This window comes from Astatotilapia calliptera, chromosome 3, assembly GCF_964374335.1.
Source record: "Astatotilapia calliptera chromosome 3, fAstCal68.1, whole genome shotgun sequence".
NCBI classification, from domain to species: domain Eukaryota; kingdom Metazoa; phylum Chordata; class Actinopteri; order Cichliformes; family Cichlidae; genus Astatotilapia; species Astatotilapia calliptera.
Window position 1 is genome coordinate 70290343 of NC_137424.1, and position 25236 is coordinate 70315578.

Consider the following 25236-nt stretch of genomic DNA (forward strand, 5'->3'; position numbering starts at 1 on the left):
AGGATAGCAGAATTTGGTAAATTCACTTGCATCTTTAGTCACAGACAATCAGCTCTGCTATCAACTTTATGACCTACAGTGATGTCTTCCATGTGTGTTTCATTCTGCAGAGAGTGCTGAAGACCACTCAGCAGTGACAACAGATGAGGTCACTTATGGGCAAATCATCATCAACAAGAAACAAGACAATTCAAATATGAGAGGTAAAGCTGCTTTTCTTTGTCTTTATCATGGTCTATTTCTACAGCCCGGAACTTCGGTTATGTTTGGTTAGGTAGGTAGGTTTGTTAATTATGTTTACTATGTGGGTAGCATGCTAACCTTTCCTAAAAAGCATGAAGCTGATGGGAATGTTGGGATTTTTATTGGTTATTAGACTTTATTGGCTACATCCCCATAATTTTAGAACTTGAAATTAACAAGATAATTATTTTGTTCTTAAAGATAACAAGTTGTTTGTTCATGCAAATAATGAGTTTTGACAAGATCATCAGCCATTTGTTTGTATTTATTCATTCCCTAACATTTCAGGGTCCAAGTCGCAGAGGCAGCAACCTACAACTGTGACTGTGACTAAAAAGAAGAAAAAGAATAGCCCTTTATTGTCACTATATATGTTCAACAAGATTGTGGTGCTCCACACAAATTCTGCAGGCATTAAATTTAAACAGTAAGACAGCAGGAATAAATGACAAACAGGAGAAATGTATAGAAACCAAGATAAAGGCATTCAATATAGAACAGGTTGCAACGTGCTAGGAAGTAGTGCAAAGACGGTTCTGACTAGAGTTGGTTTGTGAGTGGCCTGAGTTTTGAGGGTTACTCAGACCATGGCTCGGATTGGTGGGTGGCTGAAAACAGTGTGCTATTGGGGATAGTGTTTGTTAAGAGTCCAAATAGCCCAGAGCAAGACATGGCGCACAGCGTGATGTGAAATAAGGCACATACCTTTGACATTGCGTGACCTGTATTGCTCGTCCACACATGAACGCAAAAAAGGATTTTAAAAAAAATCTCAGTTTTCGGTGATTCAAAACGCCGTTTACGTGTTGTAACAGTTGCTATTGTAATGCAGTGTATGACCACATGGCGGCGCCTCCTGACTCATGACTGGTATGTCAACCCCTTTTTGTTCTTCTTCGCCCTCCTCCTGTAATGGATGCTCCCATGTGTACGCGGACTATTGTGCTCTTTAGTAATGTGTGGTAGAGGTAGCACTTTTATTTTTGATATTGTAAATAAATGAGTACTTTTTGGAAAGTCAGAAGCTGTTGCTCATTCGCTATCCACCTGCACACCTCCATGGCTGGCTTCATCTCCACCGCACGTTACAGTGTGGACGAAACAGCTGCGTTTTCAAAAATACCTGTGTAGGTGTGGACGTAGTGTAAAAGAGTTAGTAGTTTATTTTCTTATTACCTGCAGATTACTTGTATTTACTTAATTGTTTACTAAATGTTTGAGGTGTGAAATAAACAGCAATGGAGCAAAATATGGGTGTGTGTGGTTGGAGAATGTGTTTGTGCGTGCGTGTTCGCTGACGCGGGGGGTGGGGGGCGAATATTTTTCTTGTAAAACAAGGTGGGGTCTAGCAAAAGAAGTTTGGGAACCACTGCCTCAGACAGTCAATGTAGATCGCATCAAATGCTCAAACCATCAACTTTAGAATGTAACTGTAGAAAATGCTGGGAAACAACTCCTCTGCACTCGCACATATCATCATTAAGTTCAGAATATACCAAGGTTATGTATTATCCTCAACTTCTTAATTTACTCACAAAGAGTCGCTATGGAATGCTCTCTTACACATCCATCAGAGTATAAATGTGTGTAAATGTCAGATACAAAGTATTTATGTACAAAAGAATCCAAAAAATCAATTTCAATCAGTGAATGAAGCAACTTTTTCAAAAATACTCAGAGTACAAAAGTTCTATGTAAGAACCAGTCCGTTTACCATTACCAAATGGTTTCCAAGAAAGGGAGGGTGATCTGAACTGAAGAGTAGAGTTGCCAGAAGGCATACAGACAAAGAGAAAAACAGAATAGCTGCAACTAAATGCATATCCACTGTCCAACAGGAACCATGATAAAGAGATCAGTCAGAGCCAAATATTTCCAGAAGATAAGCCAACTGAGTGGTAGATATAAGTCCTAAATAGGTCCTACTCGTCATCAGATAACAAGCTGGAATAACAAGCAGGCCACAAGAAGAGATGGCTCCCATAGATGTGCACATGGTGGACACCTCATGCACAGAGGTGTCCACCAGCGAGTCCACCAAACATGCCCGAGAGATTATCCAGCACATAGCAGCAGGATGTAAGATGCAAGCTGGTAGATGGTACACAGAGAGGCACAGCCAAGCTGCTAGGATAGTATACAGGAACATCTATTCCTCATATGGACTAGAGGTTCCCAAGTTCCAATGGGAGACACCCAAAAGGTGGTTGAGAACAACAGGGCTAAGGTCCTGTGAGACCTGATACCAACCAACCAGGTTGATAACGAGCAAAAGACCATAGATGTAATAGATGTGACAATCCCAGTGGACAGAAACATCACGAAGAAGGACCACAAGAAAATAGAGGCATACCAAGGGCTCAAAACACAACTGGAGCAGATGTGAAAGATAAAGTCTGCAGCGGCCCCAGTGGTAAAACATCCTATTTTAGATAAAACATCCTTCACATGTGTCCCCATCAGCCCATATACAGACCCTTTCCAAAAAATTTGAATACCATGGAAAAGTTTATTCATTTCAATAATTCCATTCAAAACGTTAAACTTTCATAGATTGTAGATCCAGGGCCCACAATTTAAATGATTTCAAGTATAATATGGGCTTCCAGCTCATAAAACCCACGAAAACAGGATTTCAAAAAATTATAATACTGTGAAGACATCGCCATTTATTTTTCAGTTTTTGCAGGAAAAATAAAGAAAGAAATTAGGACCACATCAAGTCAATCAGAATGTGGTAATTTCACAATGATATGTCAATCTTCAATACTTGGTTGGGAATCCCTTTGTCTTAACCAATGCCTCGATGCACCGTGGCAGTGAGGCAATCAGCCTGTGGCATTGCCTGAGAGTTATGGAAGCCCAGGTTTCCTTGGTGTTTGCTGTCGGCTCTTCTTTGTTTTTGGGTCTGGTGGACCTCATTTCCTCTTGATACCCCCATAGATTCTCAATGGGATTCTCAACGTCCGGTGAGTTGGCTGGCCAGTCAAGCACTATGATGGCATGGCAGTCAAACCAGGTTTTGGTTCTTCTTGCGGTATGGGCAGGGGCCAGGTTGTGCTGGAAGATGAAATCTGCATCTCCATACAGATCCTAAGCAGAAGGAATCATGAAGTCCTCATAAAACATTCTGGTAGACTGTTGCTGTGACCTCAGATTTAAGAAAGCAGAGTTTACCAACACCTGCACCGTACATTGCATTCAAAATCATGGCTGACTGTGGATATTCACCCATCTTCCTCCAAAAACTTGGACCTTGATTTGCGAATGAAAGGCACACTTTATTTTCATTGGGAAAGAGGACCTATGACCTCTGGCCAACAGCCCAGTCAATCTTCTCCTTGGCCCAGTTGAGTAGCATCCGACGTTGGCTCAGGCTCAGAAATGGTTTTGAAGCTGTGACTCCTGCCCCATTCCACTCTTTCTGGATCTCTGCTAGATTCTTGAATCTTCTGTTTGATAATCCGCTGGAGGCCACGGTCATCTCTTCTGCTGGTGCATCTTCTCCTGCCACATTTTGCCCTTCCACTAGACTTTCCATTGATATGCTTGGACACCACTCTGTGAACAGCCAGCCTCCTTTGCTATGAACTTTTGTGGCTTACCCATCCACATGTGGAGGGTACCAATGATGCTCTTCTGGCCAGTTGTCAAGTCTGCAGTCTTCTCCATATTGAACCTAACTGAGACAACTGGATCAAAGTAAGACAATTCAATGACACCTGGGAAAACCTGTGCAGGTGCTTTGAGTTTAGTAGATGAGTTGTGTGTGACACTCAGTTTAAAACATCCATGCCCTGTAAAATTTGGGCTGATGTCTTCACAGTATTCTAATTTTTGAAATCCTGTTTTTGTGGGTTTCATGAGCTGGAATCCCAAATTATGTACAAATAAACAACTAAGATTTTTTTTAAGGCAGTATTTTTCAAAGGCACAAAAGGGGGACGTCACAACAATGTGATTGGTCACTTGCAATGTTGAACCTGGAACAACATTTATTATGATGATGTAGGTACAACTTGAAATTGTTTAAGTTGTGGGCACTTAAACCTATGAAGGTTTAATGTTTTGAATGGAATTATGGAAATAAATGATATATGATAAATGATATTCAAATTTTTTTGGAAAGGGTCTGTATGTGTGTGTATTGTCATCTAATCTACTGTTATATAAAATACTGAAGGCATCACCTATTCATTGTTGTGCTGAGGGCTTGTGCCACAATGATTGTGAATGATTAAAACTGATTACAGCATGTGTTCATGACCATGTTCATCAGTTCAGCTGTCAGTGATGTTTTAGGAGGAATCAAATATCTCAGAATTGTTTGGTTCACATGTGGCAGGTCTACGGGTTTTGGGACCACATTTGGCAGTGACTAATGGTGTTAGCTCAGCTTCAAGTCCACCTTACCTGCACAAAATTTCAGGTGTGTTGTGACTTTTTGGCAGGACTATAAGTGAGTGTTAAGTGCCACAGCATTGTTGATTGTAACTTAGTAAACAACTTGTTAGCAGGAATAATTCAATGTCTTAAGATGGCTAAGGAGACAAAACTCTTGACACTTAACCCACTTTGATACAATGAATTATTTTGACTTCTTTCTGCATGCGAAACCACAGAAGCAACTTCCTGTTGTTGACACCGGTTAACTGTAGTCTGACAGCGACGAGACCTCTCACCACAGTGTGTCCTGGTTTGGCTAACAGAAGTGTTCATGTTGTGAGAACAAGTTTGCTTTGTGCTCTGTGGTGAAGCGTCTCAGTTTGCATTAAAAGAAGATGGCATTTTTGTGGTCTTCTGCCTGCCATGTTCACAGAAACACCCACCGGTTCATTCTGGTCAAATGTTTTTCAGCAGAGGTGGAAAAAAACAGTGAAAACCCACACCTGTGTATAAAGGTTAACACTTAATATCTGAATAAACCAAAATAACAATGTGCTACCACAGCTGTAGTATAATACTAAAACAGTACCATTGTACATGCAATTATTTCTGTATGTTTCAGAGAGTGATTCAGCTGACGTCTACTCAGCAAAGAGAACAGAAGCCATCAGTTATGGAGAAATAGCTGTCACACCAAAGAGGACCAGAGGTACAGCTGCTCTTTACCTTTAACTTTGGACACAGCCAAGTGAATATTTCCAGACTGTTTCCAGTCTTTTTGCTAAGCTTATCTCGACTTAATTCAGGATATCAAACTGTTCATCTCAGAAAAGTGGCTGTTTTTCTACTATTTTAAACAATTTGTTGTAAGTTAATAAAAAAAATGAATGAAAATTAAATATAAGAGTTTCACATTTGTCTTGAGATATGTCTCCCATTTTGTTTAAAGATAACTCAGCTGTCAGTTTTTATTTAGTAAATACATTTCTTTAGTCAGAAATAAATAAATGAGGTCCAACGTCTGCTTACTACTTGTTCTACTTGTGAATGTTCAAATCAAACATTTAATTTCAAATAATCAGTTAAAAGTTCATACACTGACATATGCACCCCCACAGGCATTTCTTCTGTGCCAACCACTTTTCCACTCTTCATGTTATTAATAGTTGCCCTCACATCCTCATCACTGATTCTCTGCTCTTCCTGATTGAATAACCCTCCTCCTCCCTATAATTTTCTTGATTTTTATTATATTATTATATATATTATATTATTTTTATTATTAAAACCCACTTTTCTTAAACAATCAATGAAAATGACTGATGTGTTAAAAAAAATGGTTTGAAAGCAGTTGTTTTTTTTTTTCATTCACAACTCCTACAAGGAACTAATGTGGTCATCATAGACATTACTTGTGGTGTACCACAAGGTTCAATTTTAGGTCTTCTTTTATTTTCTGTTTACAAGTCACTTGGTCAAACGTTAAACACCCACATCTCATTTCACTGCTACACCAATGTTCACCATTACAGTCTCAAGCCTCACCGACTGCTCACCAAGTGAACACAAACAGAAAAAGAGAGAGAGAGAGAAGCTAGAAGTATCAATTATATCTCTTTTTAATTCCATTTTATGCACATGACCAGCTAATTGTTAAAGGTCTGTCTGTTTCAGGTTTGAGTTGAGTGTGAAATTTATTTAAGCAATTGAAGTGTGGACACTATGGAAGCTCTGTGATTTGTTTCTGAGCTGGTCCCCAGTAAAGACTGAACTGAGACTGTGTGTGATGCAGAGAGGTGGAGACTGGAGGTCTTGATTGAACTACAAAGCTTGTAATCATGTTTCCTGTTGTTTGAACTGTGTGTGTTTGTGTTCAGACTTTAAACCAGAGCCAGACGTCGTCTACTCTTCACTGAAGTAGTCCACCAGTCCAACCACTGATGTCCAGCTGCTGGTCTCTAACTGGTCCCCCCAGCAGCTTAGACCAGAGTATTCTGATTCTGATTCCAATAATTTGATGATTTCTGGCTGCTTCAGTCTGATCCAGCCCAGATGCTGATTACTAAGTTGCTCTCTGTACATTCTCAGACACTGAAAGTTACAAAAACTTGTGAATGGGAAAATGTGGCATACTGACTAAATTGCTTTGAGTGTCCAGTAGTGTTTTAATGTGACCTCATGGTGGCAGTGTTGTCTCTCTGTTACAATTGACAATGACAATAGATACTCTGGAATAAGTGTTAGAAAAAAACCCCATTAAAAATAATTATTATTCATTTAAAATTAAGCATTACATTATCGTTAAACTGACTGCTTCTTCTAACTTTTGGGCTATTAATATGTTTGTCCTCAACACCACACAGAACATTTCTAACCTGTTTTCTTCAACATATCTTTCTGTAGTGAAATTATCCAGAGATGATTCATAACCATCTGAATATTCATTTAACACTAACTATATTGGCTTACACCCAGGTTACCTGGATGGTGCAGGGAACTACTTCAGTGCTGCTATGCCTGTAATCCCCATGTAATGTACAAAAACTTTTTTTTAAATGTATCTTTTATTGTACCTCAAATTATAGCTTCATAATGATTACAGGAGTGGAAAAATTTTATTAGGATTTTTATAACACCCAAAATAAAATACAAACAAAAAGGTCAACTGACAGATGGACACTGCTGGAGAAACTGTGGGGAAAACATGGCAGATCATTTCCATATATTTTGGAAATGCCCAATAATCCTGTCATACTGGAGTGAATTGGTCGAATCAATTTACTTGGTGACTGGTCTCAAACTAAATTTGGATTTTTGTACTGTGTACTTGGGCGATATCCCATCAGCAGCCTCCTTAAAGGACAAAAACTTGATAAACATCCTGTTGGGAGCTGGCAAAAAAGCGCTTACCAGGAGGTGGCTGGAGAGAGAGCCCCCAACAAAGAAAGATTGGATAGGAATAATGGAGGAAATATATAGAATGGAAAAACTTACTTTTTTTTTTAACCTCAAAATGGACCAATTTCATAAAAATTGGAGGAAGTGGGACAGATTTGTTGAAGGTGGTAATGTGGGATGAGATATTCACGCAACTACTGGAAGAAGGAAGGTCTGCTAAGGACGTTTTTTTGTTTTTTTAAAGGTAGTTTAAAAAGAGACTGGAAATACCCCTTTCCGAATATGATCAGGGATGGACTGTAAAGTGCTGAGTGGACAGTAGTAAAAACCTAATGACATGGGACCTGTAAAGAGGTGGAGGGGAGCTCCCCCAGACCGAGCAGATCTGCGGGTTTCACTGTGCCATTAAGTTATTGTTAGAGCGTAGTATCTTTGTTTGTTTGGGGGGTTTTTTTCTGGGGGGGTGGGGTTTTTTTTTTTTTTTTTTGTTTTTGTTTTTGTTTTTGTTTGTTTGTTTGTGTGTATTGCTAAATTAAAGTACCTTTTTATAAAAGAGCTTATGAGGTTCTCAGTGGCAGAATATAATCTGCAATAAGACGTTATTTTTTAGCAAAGGCAAAGGAAAATAAGAAGGTACAATCTGCACAGAAATTAACATTTGTGAGATATAGAATGAATTTTGATTTTACAAACTTTTCCCTTCCTATTTTTTTCTGTTTCCATATCAAAGCTGAATGATACAGGCTGGCGGTCCATAAAGATGACTGAGGCTCAAATTTTGTATCTCTATATGTAATCATGAGAAAAGAGGGATTTGTGTTTGGTCTAAACATACCATGAGAGAAGAGAGAAGCGATGATCATGAGTTGTTTGTTTGGTTTTTTTACTGTTTTTTTTTCCATGTGGACGACTGTCATAATTACAAAACTTTTAATAAAAAAATTTTTTTAAAAAAGAGTTTACTTAGTAACAGGTGACAGAAGATGGGTCAACAGGAGGACAAGTCCACGGGTATCTCCAGGGCCTGAAATCATCGTCTTATTTGGGAAAAGATGTTAGAAAGAGGAACTTCTGTGTCTGAACTCAGCTGTAAAAATTGTCTCGTTGTCTGTACAAGATGCAAATGATGTTCTTAGAAATACAAAAATATGTTATAGAACGCAAGAGGGGGCGTCAAACCCTGATGATATATAAACCATTCTCTGTGTATTTTTGGCAGAAGAAGTCCGCAGATGTGATGCTGTGTCCTTCTTCCCGCACGTGTGTTCTTAATAAACTCTTCATCTGATTGCACTCTACTGGGGCCTCCATTGGTTTGTTTTTGTGCCACTTGTCGAATTCGGGACAGTACATCGCAGAATCGACTTAAAGATTTTGCTGTTTGTCTTTAAATCTCTGAATGTATTAGCTCCATCTTATCACTCGGATCTTTTAACAAAAAAACAAAAAACAAATAGCCCTTAGGTCTGCAAATAAGTTGCTTCTGACAATGCCCAGAACTAGAGGGAAAAACAGTGGTGACCGAGCTTTTGCGATCGCTACACCCAAACTCTAGAACAGTCTGCCCCTTCACATTAGGTCTTCACCAACACTCGACATTTTTAAAACCCGGTTGAAAACACATTTGTACTCTCTAGCTTTTAATCCGACTAGTCTTTTATATTCTATGCATGTTTACAATTTTATCTCTACTATGTACAGCACTTTGGCTCAACCCATGTTGATCTTAAAAGTGTGCTTATTAATAATTTTGTTTGTTTATTTGTTTGTTTGTTTGTTTGTTTGTTTGTTTAAGTGAATGAGTGTTAGTATTATATAAAAATACAACTAAAATTAAACAAAATTTGATGACTTCTTATGCCCAATTTCACTGATTTGAATTGTTTTAGTGTTAAGTCAAAGGAAACCTTGTACATTGTAAGAGTCATAATTTATTTTGTCTACATTTGTATTGTGGTCATATCTTGGGTGTATTCAGTGAGATAGAGTAGTTTAAACATCATTGACATATCAATATTTTATCAGGAGCATACCACATATTTTTCACAATGTAGAATAATTGCAATGTATAGTTGTTGTTAATTGCTAAATTTACAATATAAGTTACAATATGTATATTAATTTTTCACTACAAGACAATATGAAAAACTTTACGAATTGTAATATGGATGGATTATGTAATATGAACAGAATAAGATGATAGACTGTAATCACATTTTAATGTTTTTTTATTGGGTACTGAGAAAGTTAAACTCTCAAAGCCAAAATTAAGAAATCAATGCTTTTTTGTGTAGATTAAATATTTTATCATATTTTCTTACATCATCCTGTTTCACAGACATTTCCTCTTTAAGCAAAACTGTTATGAATGTGTTCATATTTGATTGTGTTCCATTAAAATAAGTTTAAGACAATAAGAAATACCATATTTGTCTGTGAAACAGGATGTTGTAAGAAAATATTTCATACACACAAATATAGCACTGGACAGCACTCACAGAACAGCTTGATCTACATAACAAATGACATTTATTTATAAAAAGTTGGTCTAACAACAAGAAAATGTGAATTTTAGCAGCTCTGCTCTGCTGTTAGGAAACACAGATTTATTTATTTATTTATTTTTTTTTTCTTAAATGACATCAGAAACAGCAGTATGCGACATTACGTGATGGCAGAGCTTCAGTTCATCCTTTGTCATTTTTTTTTTTTTTTTTTTTTTTTAATAAATAGGACAGGGGGAATGAATGAGAGAAAGAGGGGGAGAGAAAGAAAGAAAACCAAAGGGGAGAAGAGACGGTGAGAAGGGGGGGGAAGAGAGAGAAAAAAAAAAAAGAACTCCTGGGTCACCTGTATGGAGAAAAAAAAAAACAAACAAAAAAAACAAACAGAGGAGACAGCAAACAACAAAGAGCAACATAATAATAGAGAAAACAAAGCACCATCACAATAAACTAGCTAGTCATAGATATCAATATTTACTAAATAATAAACGATATTGTGCAGCACGCAAGATAGACAGCGCACAGTGTGCTTTGAGGCAGCAGCCAAGAAAGCTTTAGTCCGCGTCTGTGAATACCCATGTGTGCATACCTGTGTGGATCAGCATGCTTGCATTCCAAAGGTTTCTCCATGTAATGATCTGCTAGGGAGTGTGGGGGGGCCACAGCCCCGTCCTCCAGGGTGTGAAGCAGGTATGGAGGAGATCAAAACTCCAGACATCCAGAGGCCCCCAGAACACAAGAGACCATGGAAGACCAACAGAGGGGCAGCTGCGCCACTGTCCCAGTAAGAGCTGAGGAGAGTCCCAGATGAGGGCTCGCCCAGCAGCCGCGGAGCAGAAGTCAGGGGGAGTTGCAGTGACGCGCCCGTGAGCTCCGCCGGCCCCCAGCTGTACCTGAGTGACCGAGCCCCAGGCCGAGAGGCCGGGGGCACCCCACCTCCAAAGGGGCCCGAGCGAGCCCCAGGCCCCAGGCCCCGACAAGCGGCCGCCAAGGAGTGAGCCGGTGTGTACCCGGACGCCCACCCCCAGACACAAAGAACCACCAACACACCGACACCTGAGGGAGTCCGCCACCGGCAGGGGAAGTGGTGGTGGGTGGAGATAGGCCTCCAAACCTTGGAGGGCCTGAGGTGTCCCCAGAGAGGTGGCGTCTGATACCCAACCTGACATATAGACACAGACATACAGGCACCCACAGATACAAACATCCATTCCCACCCTCATGCTCTCATATGCACTTACTCCACACTCAACCAACGTGGAGACAGACATAAAGAGACGCTGTACACACAATCACACTCCCCAAGCGTACTCTACAAACCGGGTCTAGGTACCCTTGCCCCTGGAGGGGGGAATTGCACCCAGACCCAGGTGGTGTTACCCTTTTCCCTGCGGTGGGGAGAGGCAGACCACCCCGACTCCGCAGCAGCAGGGAGGCCCCACACCCCAGACCGCAGTCGGACGGCCAACTCCTCCTACTAGCCCTCCCGCTCCAGCAGGCCGCAGAGAATGGGGGTGGGAGAAGACTCCAAACCTCCCTCCACCCGCTCATTGTAGTGTTGATGCATATGTGTTTTAAGGTGCAATTAAAACCCAGGAGGGCATGGAGCTACCTGCCAAGGAGCAGCAGGTAAGCGCATAGTCCCTCCTGCTAGCCCTCAATGACTAAGTGTATTTAAAATTGAGAGGTGGGCAACGACGTCAGGGGTGAGGTATACACCCTGATGGTGATTTGGACTCCGTGATTGTGCCCACCCCCAAGATCCTATATGTATGTGTAATGAGAGTGTGAATAATGTGAATGTCTAAGTTGTGGGATAAAATTGAGGCAGAGGCAGCCAGAAGGGGACGGGGGGGGGGGGGGGGGGGGGGTAGCCTCCTCTGCACCCTGGTGACATACCCCCACTCCAAGGCCCTGCATGTGTGGGTGGTTGTGGAGGAGCGGGAAGAGGGAGGCAGCTGGAGATGGGGAGGGAAGGAAGGGAGGGGCAGGTAACCCCTCCCTGGGGCCAGCTCCCCCGCTGACCCCAGTAGGCACCCCCACCCTCCGCGACCCGCCAGGGAAGGGGGGCCCAGGCCCATCAGACCGGGGCCCAGTGCAGTAGCGCCCCCCGGCTCCACAGAGCCCTGGACAGTCCACCCAACCCCACCACAGAGAAAACTGCACCCACCCCACCATCCACACATCTTCCAGACTACATAAGACGGTAAACGCCCAGGCTGAGATCTTCCTCCACCTCTCCTGTATCTCCCCCTCCTGCAGAGAGTTCCTGATGAGAAGAAAGCTCCTGCAAGATGTGACCATCCCCCCCACCAGTTGAAGAGCCCCCCAGGCGGCTCGACGCACCGGCGGCACCCTGCTCCAGGGCCGGGCCCCCATGCAAACACAGATTTAACTGTTTTAATAATAAGAGTTTAATCTGTTTAAGAGTTTAACCTCATATTCAGAAGTGAAGGAAGAAAATCAAATCAGAAATCAAAAATGTAATTGGAGTGAAAAATTATTATTTATTTGTGCAACTGAGTCATGTCAGTTTGTTGGTTGTGGTTTCGACATGACGAAAACCACATCAGGGGGCGCTGCAGCTCCCTCAGCATCCTCGGGTTTTGCTATAATTTCAAGTGTTTGCTGACTATATTAACTGTAAATGGTTTATTTTCTAGTGTTGATTCACTGGACGCACAGAGGAACAAAGTGACCTTGTGACGTTGCTTATATTGGTCACACTTTGCTCCTTGTCTCTTCTCTCCTGCTGAGTTTCATCACATTTGTCCTGCTGTCGTTTAACTAATCATGCTGACGTGTTTCAGTGGAGGAATAATAAACTAGAAAAGAAGCAAAAATTTTCATTATCAGTATCTGGTTAATATCCAATTAATCATTTAGTCCTTGATGAATTTACTTTTACTGAAGCTCATATGATGATATGCACTGACACACCCAGAGTCCAGCTGTACCAACAACAAACAAACACTGAACCAGTCTGACCAGTATATACAAAACTGTGGCTTTCCTGAAATGTGACACTCTTTATGTGACTCACTTCACCACAACCACAAAACTGTGTTTAGAGATTCCTTCAGATCTTTATAGAGGAAATGTCAACATTCAGAATACTTGGAAACAGAGTTTAACAAAGATTTTTAGCCCTGAAAATATCATGTATGTATATCCTGAACTATATGTATGAGGGCACAAAATGATAAACATATTTAACCAACACTGCTGTTTAGTGCAAGGGTATGTAATTCCCAATATATATGTAGTATTTAAAAACCTTTAATAAATGATTGTACAAATATCCTCAGCTGATTCTGAAGTGGTCAGGTGGGAGGTGCTGTCACAGATTTTCTGTCTGTGAGAACTTATTTACACAAACTTTGTACAGATGAAAGTAACAACACTGTTACATTCAACACTGTTGAGTAAAAGAGAAAGTAGTTACATTTGACTGCTCCTGGTCACATGACGACCCCACAGCAGTTAGTGCCCCTTATTTTGATTTACCGAGTTTTACACCCGGTGCCCTTCCTGACAGTCCAGCAGTGATTTGTGTCTCCAGCTGGAATCAAACCAGCAACCTTTACGTTAATCAGTACACTCTGGAGGTACAACAGTATATTTTAGAATAATTCCTTTGACATTTTCTGTAATGTGTGTGTTTAATATTAACTGTTCTTCTTTTATTTGTCTTCTCTTATTAGTGTCTATATTTATTGGATACAAAAACACCTTTGACTTTTATTATTATCATTTTGTCATGAGACCCTTCATTCATCATTTATCTCAACTCTAAACACACAGACAGTCTACAAAGTCTACACATCCACCTGTGCCAGAGAATTAACTTCCTGTTGCTGTCACCTCTCTGCTACTTTAGGTGTGTTTGTGGTATTTGTTTGTCAAATACACGGCTCAGATCCAGTCAGCTGAGTCAGTCCGGGAATGCTATGAAGTCAAACTGGTCTAAGGTGTGTCGTATTAAACAGCTGACAAGGAAATACGGGTTAGATTGTTCACTGGGGCTGTTTAGTGCAGCCAGAGACCAAATCACTATCGTCAAAGTTTGTTTCCTTTCTTTTTTCTATTTGCTCTCAGTGGATAATTTTTCCATCCTGATGATCAGAAGAGTGTTTGAGGGTTTCAGAGATCCTTCAGAACAACAGTAAGTGTTTAAAATGACGTCTTTCAGTCTTTTAGATAATCTGACAGGTTGATGAAGTCTGTGAGCTTCAGTGGATTAACAGATTGTTCATGTTAATCCATCTGAACCAGGATTAAAGCTTCACTTTCCTGGTTACAGATGAATGTCATGTGGAGTTAGTGTGAAGCATCTGATTTACTGTTGGCTGGTTTCATCTGTGTAAACACATCATATGAAATTATTTTAATAAGTTTTAATTCAAAGCTGTCAGACTTTATCTGACACAATATAAAGAAGAAAATCAACTCAATGACAAACAGGAAATGTAGTGAGGGCACTATTTATGTTGGAGATTCTGACATGATCCCTGATTCAGCTCCTGGGATTTTGAGTTGTCTTGAAGATTTCTCTTTCAGTCTTTTCTGTTTGGTTTGTGTTTTTGATTTTTATTTGGCTCAATTTTAATTGCTTTATTGTTCTAATAGTGGGGTGTATTTCTGACAATACTGAGTGTTTGTTCCTTTGTAGTTTTCATAGGACTGAGTTTCAGGTTTTCTACTCCATGTTTGGCTTCCAGTTTGACTTCATTGTTGCTGTTTTTATGGTGACTTTCTGCTTTCTGTTTTGTTTGTCTTTTGTATCTTTTAGGATTTTATTTGGGCTTTTGGAATTTATACGATTTGTTTGGGAGGAATAATTTACTTTATTTTCTTGTGTGTTTTAGTGTTAATATAACTACTTTTTGGATTATTCCTTTTTTTTTTTTAATTTGAGATACACCAAATCATACAAAAGACTCAACATTATGTCTGAGATTTGTTTTGAAATGTTTTAATTTTGTATTTCTTGTTTGGTCGAGGTGTAAAACAGACTATATGGAAACCTACTGCTCACCATTTAAAGGAATGCTCATTTCAGAATCAGAATCTTATTGCCAAATGTTGTGCAGGTTTACAACATTAGGAAATTGCTGCGGCACTTAGTGCAAACATACTGTCAGACAGCACTTAAATAAACATAAAAATAAGAATTAAAAGTGCTAAGTAGATAGATATATACATGAGTGCAGGTGGTGATCAGTGCCAAACATGGAATGATGCAGTGAACACAGCGTAGGGTCATGTGTTAGTGGTGGGAACAGTCATACGGTTATTGTTCATGAGTCCAACAGCAGAGGGGAAGAAACTGTTCTTATGGCGAGAGGTTCTGGTGCGAATGGACCGGAGCCTCCTGCCTGAGGGGAGCAGGTCAAACAGACTGTGTCCAGGGTGAGAAGCGTCAGCTGTGATCCGAGCTGCACGCCCCAGTGTCCTGGAGGTGTACAGGTCCTGCAGAGATGGGAGTCTGCAGCCAATCACCTTCTCAGCAGAGCGCACAACACGCTGCAGTCTCTGTTTGTCCCTGATAGTGGCTCCAGCGTACCACACAGTGATGGAGGAGGTGAGGATGGACTCGATGATTGCAGTGTAGAACTGCATCATCGTCTGTGTTGGCAGGTTGAATTTCTTCAGCTGCCTCAGGAAGTACATCCTCTGCTGGGCTTCCTTTGCTGCTGTTGTGGAAATTTTAACAATAACCTGCAACACACCCAGTGAGCTTGATTTGAAGTTTTCAAATACCAAACAGTTTTCTGAGGAAAGACACCGCCCATGAACAATTTTATACCTTCCCAAACACTGTCAAATAAAGAACGTTCCACAGCACATCATTTATCTCTATACCTTCAGTCCAACTCATCCTTGACTCCCCCCCAATCCAAGGAAAGTTATGACCACCCATCACCTCCCTACAAGCAGGATGCCTGTAGACCTTCAACTTCATAACAGGGCCCCTACCTAAACATCCGCATCCCTCGATAAGCAAAAAGAGTCTCACTATCTATTTAATGTCTCCCTTACAATGGTCTCACTGTGTGTGCAGAGCACAAGGCCCCTCTGTAGTGAACATGCATACAACTAAGTGAGAAAGTGAAATTACTATAACTAATGTGATATGATTAAATATGTGATTAACACACAAGAAAGGAAATCTGCCACCACACTGCAGAGCTTACTCAACTCTCCAGGTTTTGGTCATAGGTAAGAATGTTTTCCCAGGATAGTTTTCAAAATTTGAAGCTGATTTGGGTTCAGTGGGTCACTTTTCTCATATGTGTCTATTTTCTTTCTGCAGCCCCTGTTTGATACACCCATGTGACTGATGTCGATTTGTCACATGAGGCTATCATGTTAATTTCTAGCTAATGTCCAGCCAGATCATCTTTGGGCTGCAATTTGTTGCTTTCCTCCCAGCTGTGCTGCCAAAACATTTGTAGACGTGTCTGCATTTCTGTCATTCCTGTCACGTGTTCGTGCTGCAAAAGTCAATCAAGTTCAAGTTGCAGTAATTCGGCATCTATCTAGCTCTACTGTAGAGTAACCTTAGTTTTGTTTTTTTCAGTGATGGGTCTGATCCTATGACAACTGGGATTGGCCCCGCCTGCGACCCTGATAAGGACAGGCTGAAGAGAATGGATGGATGGAAGTGACAGGTAATTTCAAAGTACATGTTTCAAACATCTCAACAAATATCAGAAAACACTGTTTCAGGGATGGACTGTTTCTCATGGAGAGAAACTCAGTGAGAAAAGATGTAAGAAAGAGAACAGGAGAGATTAACGATTATTCTTCTTGAAACTAAGGGCTGCTTAGGCATTGCTGTTTAATAAACTAGTGCTATGTTACTTTTCATTACTTTTTCAATATTTTCAAATTTTAAAAAATGGACCAAGCTATCAGATAACCAAACTCTCAGCGAAAGCTAGCCTACTCTGAGCTTTCATATCTGAGTGTTTGGATTTTATCGAATTTTATCTGCAGTTCACTGAAATCAAAGTTTCTCTGTGACTTTCAGAAGTTAAACCCCAGTTCCCCATCATCAGATCAGTAAATAAAAACCCAATAATACGAATCTCTGGAACCCAAATCAACCTGACATGACTGCGTCAAATAGCAATTTTTCTGCAGTTTTCTCCTGAACGGCAGGCGTCACCACTTAGATAAAAACTCTGCATCAGCTCTTTTATTCCAGTAGAAAAAGTGAAGACAGGAAGTAGAGAACTCAGTTTTTTGTTGTTGCCTTCGATTCTTTTAATTTCTTTCTCGTCTCGAGCTGTTGCGGCCTCTCCGTGATTATAATATATTATAAAATATAGATATAATTGAAAACTATCAAAAAAAAAAAGAAATGATCGTACACTCTGTCTCCAACCCACGGATGTGACGTCCGCTAATGTTTGGGTGGAAGTGTTAGCTAGCTAGGCTACGGAAATGTCTCCCGAACATCTTTTTTGTTTTTCTCCACTTTGCTGTTTGTCGGTCTCTTCGTGTTTGTCTCTGCAGGTGAGATTTAACTATGAGAACCCAAAATCACTTTCGCTCTGACATAAAAACTAAGATGGATTATGAATTATTTTTATGTAACCCAGTAACGAGTTACAGTACGAAATTCAGCATTCAAATACCACCTGTGAAAATCCCCAATAATCCTGAATTCACCATCCAAGATGGCAGCAGTGCCTGTAAACATTAGTAAAAGCTTAAAATTTAAAATCTTGTTACGCTTATTTAACCTCAGAGGTCTGGTGGAGGTTGTACTGTGACGTCTCTCCTGAGCTAACTACCTTCCAGTACGAGTCAGAAAAGAAAAGAAAACACTATTTATGTTGCTTCTAGCTAACTGGAGTCCATGGATGTGGATGGACACCAACGACCTGTTACATGCTGGAGATCTCACTGATTTGTTATTCTGCTGGTTTTCTATCTGTAGCTAGCCGTACAGCACAATGCTGACACAATAGCACAAAAGTGAAAGTACAGATTACACGTTTCGGGTTTGATACTGTTTGTGTGCACTGCCTCATTTTGTACTTCTATTTGAAAGTAATTCTGACTAAGAAGCAGAAATTGCTGACTTCCCATTTCGGATGGAAGACGCTACTGATCTGCACTGCTACTGTTTGAGAATTGTTAAATACGCTTCACTCTGAGAACTTGGTCTTGTACTGCAGAGTTCAACATATAGAGGGCAGTGTTGCCAACTCCTCAGTAATGAAATTCGCTATTGGTTGTCCTAAAAGTCACTAGGAGTCGCTAAATGACATCATCACCTAATTTGCATATTTGGTCATGCTAATGTAATTGTAACCTACGTTGTTGGAGACAGAAATAATGGAAGAGACATAAAGTGAGTAAAAAACGTCCAAAAGGCAGTTAGAATTATTTAACTACAAATTACATTTCTTTTAGCAAATGTTGTTTTTTTAATGTCACAATTCCAACCCTGCTCCACACTGGCAACAGTGACCCGAAATTGGCGCTCTGGGGGAGTTACTTTGTGTGTGTGTGTGTGTGTGTGTGTGTGTGTGTTCATTAGTTATAAGTTGGCAACACTGATAGAGGGTCTCTTTAAGTTATCTAGATTCATGTACCCAAATACTGTTGATCAGATAGACAAGTAGCAGTTTCCTTTTAGGATCAATAAACAGTCTCCCTAAACTACTCCAGGATGCACTTACATGTTCACATGAAACAGATGTCTTGGCAACATCAAAACAGTCACAGTGATTAGTGTAACAGCAGCTGATTGTGCAAAGGAAGGATAAAGGGTTCAAGGTCATTAAACATATGTAGAGGTTATACATAAAATCTGCTGTAGATAATCAGATGTAGAGGAAAGGCTCTGTGCTGTAGTTCAGTGTAAAACGTGCTGTATAAATGTGTGCACGTTTTGGTCAGTGAGACTGGAGAAGAGCTGTTAATAAAATGTATCCTATTTAAAGGAAGGAAGAAAAGCTCACAAACACTTATTGTGTGAGTTTTAATTCCACAGTTTTATCAGTAAGACACATGAATATGATGGATTATAGTTGAGGCTGGTCTGCTACCTGGATGCTTCTCTGTTCATGAGTTATTCATCAGTCAGAATAAGATGTTGGACGTCTATTGACCCTAAAGGACACCATCCCCTCAAAAATAGCAACAGTTGTGTCTAAGACTTTATATTGATTATAGGAATATTGATGATAATGCTGGACGATTGCTCAGTCAGTAGGGTGGGTCTTTCATAGCTGTTTAACTACACGTCTGTAGTACAGAAAACCCCAAATTAACCCTGAAGTTACCGGAGCATGAGGATATCTAGATTCTTTGCACTGAACATGCCTCGTTTGTCAGTGTCGTCTGTATCTCTCCAGAGCTTTACAAATGAACCACAACTCAAGTTCTTGTGTGTGGTTGCACAAATGTGCATGTGATTAATATCCTTCAGTGTTTAATCACGACAGCTCTGCTCAGCAGGTGGTGGCATCACCTCTGAATAGAGGCAGCTGCTGCAGCAAAGCAGTGGCATCTGAAGCTGCCACTCTAATGCTGCTTTTATGCTTCAGTGCAGTAATATGAAGGCAGACGGACGGCTCATCTACCTGCACAGTGTTTGATGTTGATGGAGGCAGTGTATGTGGTACAACCGGTCTGTGGGCAAATCTTCCTTGTGCTGTTTGTTGATCTTCAGCCAACCACAGAGAAGAGTCAAGTTATAACACACAAAGAGCTGAAGTGAAAACTAGTGTCCACTGCAGCCACTCTGAGCCTTTCATGCAGTGTTTCTTTTAACAACGATGATTTTTTTTTAAATCTTCTGTTGCTGGTGAACTCCCAGTAGCTCCAATACTTGTGCTTACCCTTAATCAGCCAATCAGTATTGACCCAACCCAAAGGTTGATGTGCATTGATCCATTGATGTGCAGTTGGGATTTTACAGCATGTTTGCATTTGCTGTCCAAACAGAAACACATTACCAGATGGGAACATTGTGTCTGAGTCCAAACACTGAAATACAGAATTATGTTCAGACTGTGGCTTAAGGTTTCTGCTTCACCAGTAACATGAGATCTCAATTAGCTGTTTATTTATTGTAGGTAGGTAACAAAGTGAGACACCTTTCTATTAGAACATACTTTTAAAGCAGTGCCAGTGAAAAATTAGGTTCGACACAAGTGACCTTCACTCTCATTGCCTGGTGTAGTGAGTTGTTATATTTTGACCTTTAAACTCTCTGCCCTGTGCTGTTTCCTCTTTCAGAGAACAAAAACATCACAGCTAAGTCCGGACAGGACATCACTTTGACATGTCGAGCTCCAAACAACAACAACATTATTGTTCTAGAGTGGAGCAGAGCTGACCTGGGAGAGAAATATGTGCTTCTCTTCCGGGATGAGCGTTTCTATCCAGATCAACAGCATCCATCTTTTAAGAACCGGGTGGATCTGCAGGACAGACAGATGAAGGATGGAGACGTGTCCTTGATTCTGAACAATGTGACAACTAATGACGCTGGAAGATACGAGTGTCGTGTCGTCCAGGCAGAAACTAAACGCAGGAAGAGATCTGTTTTAGATGTTGATCCCATCAGCATCATCAACCTGAGAGTTGATCCTCCAGGTGAGTGAGTAGAGTTGAGTGTGTGTGTGATCAGAGGTGAAGCTGCTTCCTGGTTGTTGATGTTTGTTTCTAAAGATATTGTTGATGAGACTTTGTAGAAAGCAGCTGGTCTGAGTGATGTGATCAGAGTGCAGTAGATAATGTCTGACAGCAGTTTGAAGAGGAAATGGATTCTGTTCTGTTCTTCACTCATCACCTACCTGACAGCTGACACCTCACACCTGTTTCTCACCTGCAGGTCAGACAGGAGGAGACACAGAGGATGGAGGGAAGGAGGCTGGAGGGAAGGAGGGTGGACCTGTTGGACTCATCGTTGGTCTGAGTCTTTCTGCTGTGCTTCTTGTTTCCGCTGTTGTTGGTTTTTTGATCTACAGAAAACATGAACAACAGCAGAGTCAGGATTCACACCAGCCTCCTGTTGAATTTCAGCCTGTTTGAAATGTCAGCTTAACTGTGATTCTTGTGCTTTGCTTTCAGTCGTGTCACTGAAAATGTGGAAAGACAGAAATCAGTAATATTAAACATTTAGCAGGTACCTGTCAGACACGTCCAGATTTTGCATTTAATTTACATTTTTCATCAGAAAAGAGGAGAAAGTTGTTTGGAATATAAACAGTATTTGTCTGATATTACTCAGGATCCTTTGATCACATGTCGCTGGTATTTGACTCGTTTTAAATGTAATTTCATTAAAATGAAACCAAAGAAAAAAACATTTCTATGTAGCTGCAGGTCCAATATTTCCTCCCTTTGACCTGGAACGATTCAGCTTCATTGAACTTTACCTTCCATGAAGGAGACACTTCAGTCTGTTACTGTCCAACTGTTACTTTCCTTTATATATTCTCCCAACAAAGATCCACATGTGTTAGTACTTAATGTGTTTTTTTTATTCCAACATTTCCTGTGGCTGTACTTTGTTTTTTAATCAGAAGCTCTGACTTCCTGAAACTGTTGATGCAGATTTTGTCACCTTGAATGGATCCAAAATAAATATAACCATATGTAAACTGTTTCTGCTTCTCATAATTACAGACCTGCCTCTCAGAGGTAGTGGATCAGAATCGTTGGACAATTGGTCCAATTACATTATTCTGTATTCTTCCTCCCTGTTACATTGATAAAACTGCCTCTTTTTTTTATCAACTACAGTGCAGGCTAACCTGGAGGTTAGCAGCTCACAATATGACCTCACATTTGAACTAGTTCTAAATCAAGGAGCCCGTCTACCTTCACCAGAGCACAACATAGACACAGTAATCCTGATGCTCAGTCAAGGGTGATTCTGTTCATCTGGACATTTTCAGTGGGAGAAACGTTTCATCACTCATCCAACTTCAGTCTCAGCTGAGTCAGAAATCAGGAAGAGGGTTTATTGCCAAATGTTGAGCAGATTTACAACATTAGGAAATTGCTATGGCTCTTTGTGCAAACATACGATAAAACAGACACTTGAATAAAAATAAAATGTGAGAAACAGATTGAGATGAGTATATATATATATATACTAGGGGTGCAACGATACACAAAATTCACGGTTCGGTTCGGTTCGATACTTTGGTGTCACGGTTCGATATTTTTTCGATACAAAATAAAATGTTCATGCCTTTTTAATTTGTCATTTATTAAAATTATAAATATATATTTTAACTCAAAAGTACAGTTTTTAAATTTAACCCTAACCCTTGTGCGTGTTTTTTATTTTGACAGCGAATGTGCACCTGCGGACCACTTATGTGCAGCCCTGGTTATTTAGCTCATCATATTGCAGCCACAGAAATTCTTTTGCCCATGAAACCATAAAGCTGCACTTTCTTTTTGCCTTATAGTCTGATTTGTCATAACTTTTCCGTTTTGTGGTAAGCTTTTCTTTGGCTGTCACTTCTTCACCCTGACCTGTCTTATTTGGCTCAGCAGAACTAAAATATATATCCTGCTGCTTTTACATACTCACTCACATAAGCTCAGCGATTCTCTGCGCGATCAACCTCTCACATGTTTAAGCTTGCTGCGGGAGATTTCACTTGTCATGTTTGCATAGTAAGCTAACGATTAATAAGACAATGTCAGAGGAATTGGGGCACAAATTATCATCACTCACCAATCAGTGCTGTCGCTCTCTATACACAGTTCACGCGATTGCAAAGTGAAAGCAAAAAACAAGCGCAAAAAACAAGCGCAAATTCAAACGCGATTTCAATGTCACATATTGACAGTGGCTCACCGATGCCAATGACATAATTACCCAGCTACATTTCCGAAAGAATGCAAAAGCATTGACATATATTTTTCCTTCCTACAATAGCCGGACGGGCAGGGCAGAGATAGATTTTGGTAGCCCGACTGGAAAAATCTCTAGCCCCAGGACGTCGGGCTAGCGATTTTGCGAGCCCTGTATCTGATTGAGGAATCACTCATCTTTGGAAAAGAGAGTTTATTACAGAGAAATGTCTCTTTCCAAAATAAAAGCTATACTATCCGCTTCTTCTGGGCTATATTCTCAGCAGCATATTAAACATATAAGGAGAATCATGTGCTAACGGCTGTCTAAATGACTCGGCTAAAGTTAGTAGCATGCATGCTTGTTGTTTTTGTCTTTGCACTAGGATGATGTCGGCGTAAATGTGCAGTCATATCCGTTGTGTTCCCACTAGTGCTTTCAGCTTAACCTCGTTAAAATGACCTTAACGCCACAACACGGCAAATCTCCGTTAACGAGCTACCGCCGATCGCCCCGTGCATGGTGCTAGACAGCCAACACGTTAACGAGCTAACTGCGCTAACACACTAGCTCCCACCCATGTAATTGAGCATTGAGTGGCACATCCAACATACTGTTTTACTTTAGTCCATGACGCGCTTACCTTCAGGGTCATACGTCACATGAAAACCAAAATAATTCCAAACGCCAGATCTGAATGAGGGTGGGGGAGGTTCAATTTGCCATGTTGCAAGGAGAGCTTAACTTCTGTCTCGCTAGCTTGCCCTGCGCTCTTCCTTCTGACTATGCTGTCTGTGTGGAGCGCTCAGTGGATCTGCGCTCGACAGTGCAGCCTAGGCGGAGTAGTCGAACGCAGATTCACTGAGCGCTCCACACAGACAGCATCGTCAGAAGGAAAGTTGATAAAATAAATTACAAATGTTGTATTGTTCGATACATATGCGTACCGAACCGAAAGCACTGTATCGAACGGTTCAATATCGATATGAATATCGTTGCACCCCTAATATATACGGGTTCAAGCGCCGGCTCGGAGAGTCTCTGTGTCCGACAGCCTCGTCTCTGTCACACAGGGCAGCTGTGGCTGCAATGTAGCTTGCCATCACCAGTGTGTGAATGGGTGAATGAATGTAGTGTGAAGCGCTTTGGGTTCCTTCGGGACTAAGTAAAGCGCTGTACAAGTCCAGGCCATTTACCATTTACATATGTGTTTGTATATACAGTGGGATGCAAAGGTTTGGGCAACCTTGTTAATAGTCATTATTTCCCTGCATAAATTGTTGGTTGTTACAATAAAAAAAATGTCAGTTAAATATATCATATAGAAGTGAAATGAAGTTTATTGGATGTACAGAAAGTGTGCAATAATTGTTTAAACTTCCTTTCATTTTTCAAATGTCACTGTGTGTGTGTCTAAGGTTTGACTCTCATCACTGGAGCATAAACTAATGGGTGTCATTAGGACGCTACAACACAGATCGAACACCATCCCCAACGACACAGCAACCAGGGAGGCATCACATCAAGAAGGCCCTGAGTAAATATGGTTATCCCAGCTGGACTTTTGTTAAAGCTGGGAAGGCGCCAAAAGAAAGCTCCAGCTAATCCAGCAGAGAAGGACAACTGCTGCTCAAGCGAAAAACTGTAGTGATCCCGTATGTGTCAGGAGTATCGGAAGTTGAGGCGCATTTTTTCTAAACATGTCAGGTCAACCAGCGAGGACTGCGCACCATGACAGAACAGCTACCTGTTCCGTTATGGTGCGCAGTCCTTGCAGTCTGTATTGAGTCAAAATGAATAAATAATAATTAAATAAAAAAATCACAATGGAAAGCCAAAAAAACTCCTTTTTAACATAGTCATCAGAAATGATACAAAAAACCAAGTAGTTTACAGAGTCCTCCTTTCTCCATGGTTTGGGCTTTTCAGCTGTGGCCACACCTCTTTCAGATTCTTCTATATTTATACCCCAAAAGTTGCCTTTTAAAATTAAACCTGAAGGTTTGCAGCTCACAATATGACTTCAAAGTTCAACTGGATCTAAATGGTGTCAGGCTACCTTTACCAGTACACAACATAACATAGACATGCTAGTGTGTGTGCATGCTCAATCATCCAGATAAGTAAATCCCAAAAGGTTGATTCTGTCCAACATATTTGTTTTTAATATGAGTTTAGAAGAGTTTGACAAAGAAAACCCAACAGATGTTTCAGAAGACATTTTTCCTTGTATATTAAGGCTCATGTACTTGTGCAAACATCAAAGAGCATCAAACTCAGTTGTGTTGAAACCTCAATTTGATGATCTGCTTGTATCCATGTTAGTATTTGAAGTCCACCATCTCCCTCTAGTGGCCATAT

At 40.6% G+C, this 25236-nt stretch overlaps 1 protein-coding gene and 1 long non-coding RNA gene across 5 annotated transcripts; both read left to right on the plus strand.

The window, feature by feature from the left end:
• The first annotated feature begins 104 nt into the window (after positions 1 to 104).
• LOC145425764 (uncharacterized) lies at positions 105 to 8825 on the plus strand. The gene is made up of 2 exons (XR_013906503.1): positions 105 to 203; positions 5252 to 8825. It is a non-coding gene; the product is annotated as an uncharacterized LOC145425764 (long non-coding RNA).
• A 5187-nt stretch (positions 8826 to 14012) lies between these two features.
• LOC145425737 (coxsackievirus and adenovirus receptor homolog) lies at positions 14013 to 21664 on the plus strand. Of its 4 annotated transcripts, XM_080299077.1 has the most exons (5): positions 14013 to 14196; positions 14704 to 14779; positions 16615 to 16705; positions 20295 to 20654; positions 20893 to 21664. In XM_080299077.1, exons 3-5 carry the CDS (start codon positions 16693 to 16695, stop codon positions 21090 to 21092), a joined length of 573 nt encoding a protein of 190 aa, XP_080155203.1. In that variant the 5' UTR covers positions 14013 to 14196; positions 14704 to 14779; positions 16615 to 16692; the 3' UTR covers positions 21093 to 21664. The 4 variants fall into 4 exon arrangements, 3 of the variants coding, with proteins under 3 accessions (XP_080155203.1, XP_080155202.1, XP_080155204.1); XM_080299076.1 differs by lacking the exon at positions 14704 to 14779 and having other exon boundaries at positions 14014 to 14196; XM_080299078.1 differs by lacking the exons at positions 14013 to 14196; positions 14704 to 14779 and adding an exon at positions 16237 to 16253.
• Positions 21665 to 25236: the final 3572 nt, after the last annotated feature.

Excerpts from the sequence above, each read along its gene's own strand:
- LOC145425737 (XM_080299077.1), top strand. Across the intron at positions 20,655-20,892 it reads CCTGAGAGTTGATCCTCCAG|GTCAGACAGGAGGAGACACA; the intron begins GTGAGTGAGTAG and ends TCTCACCTGCAG.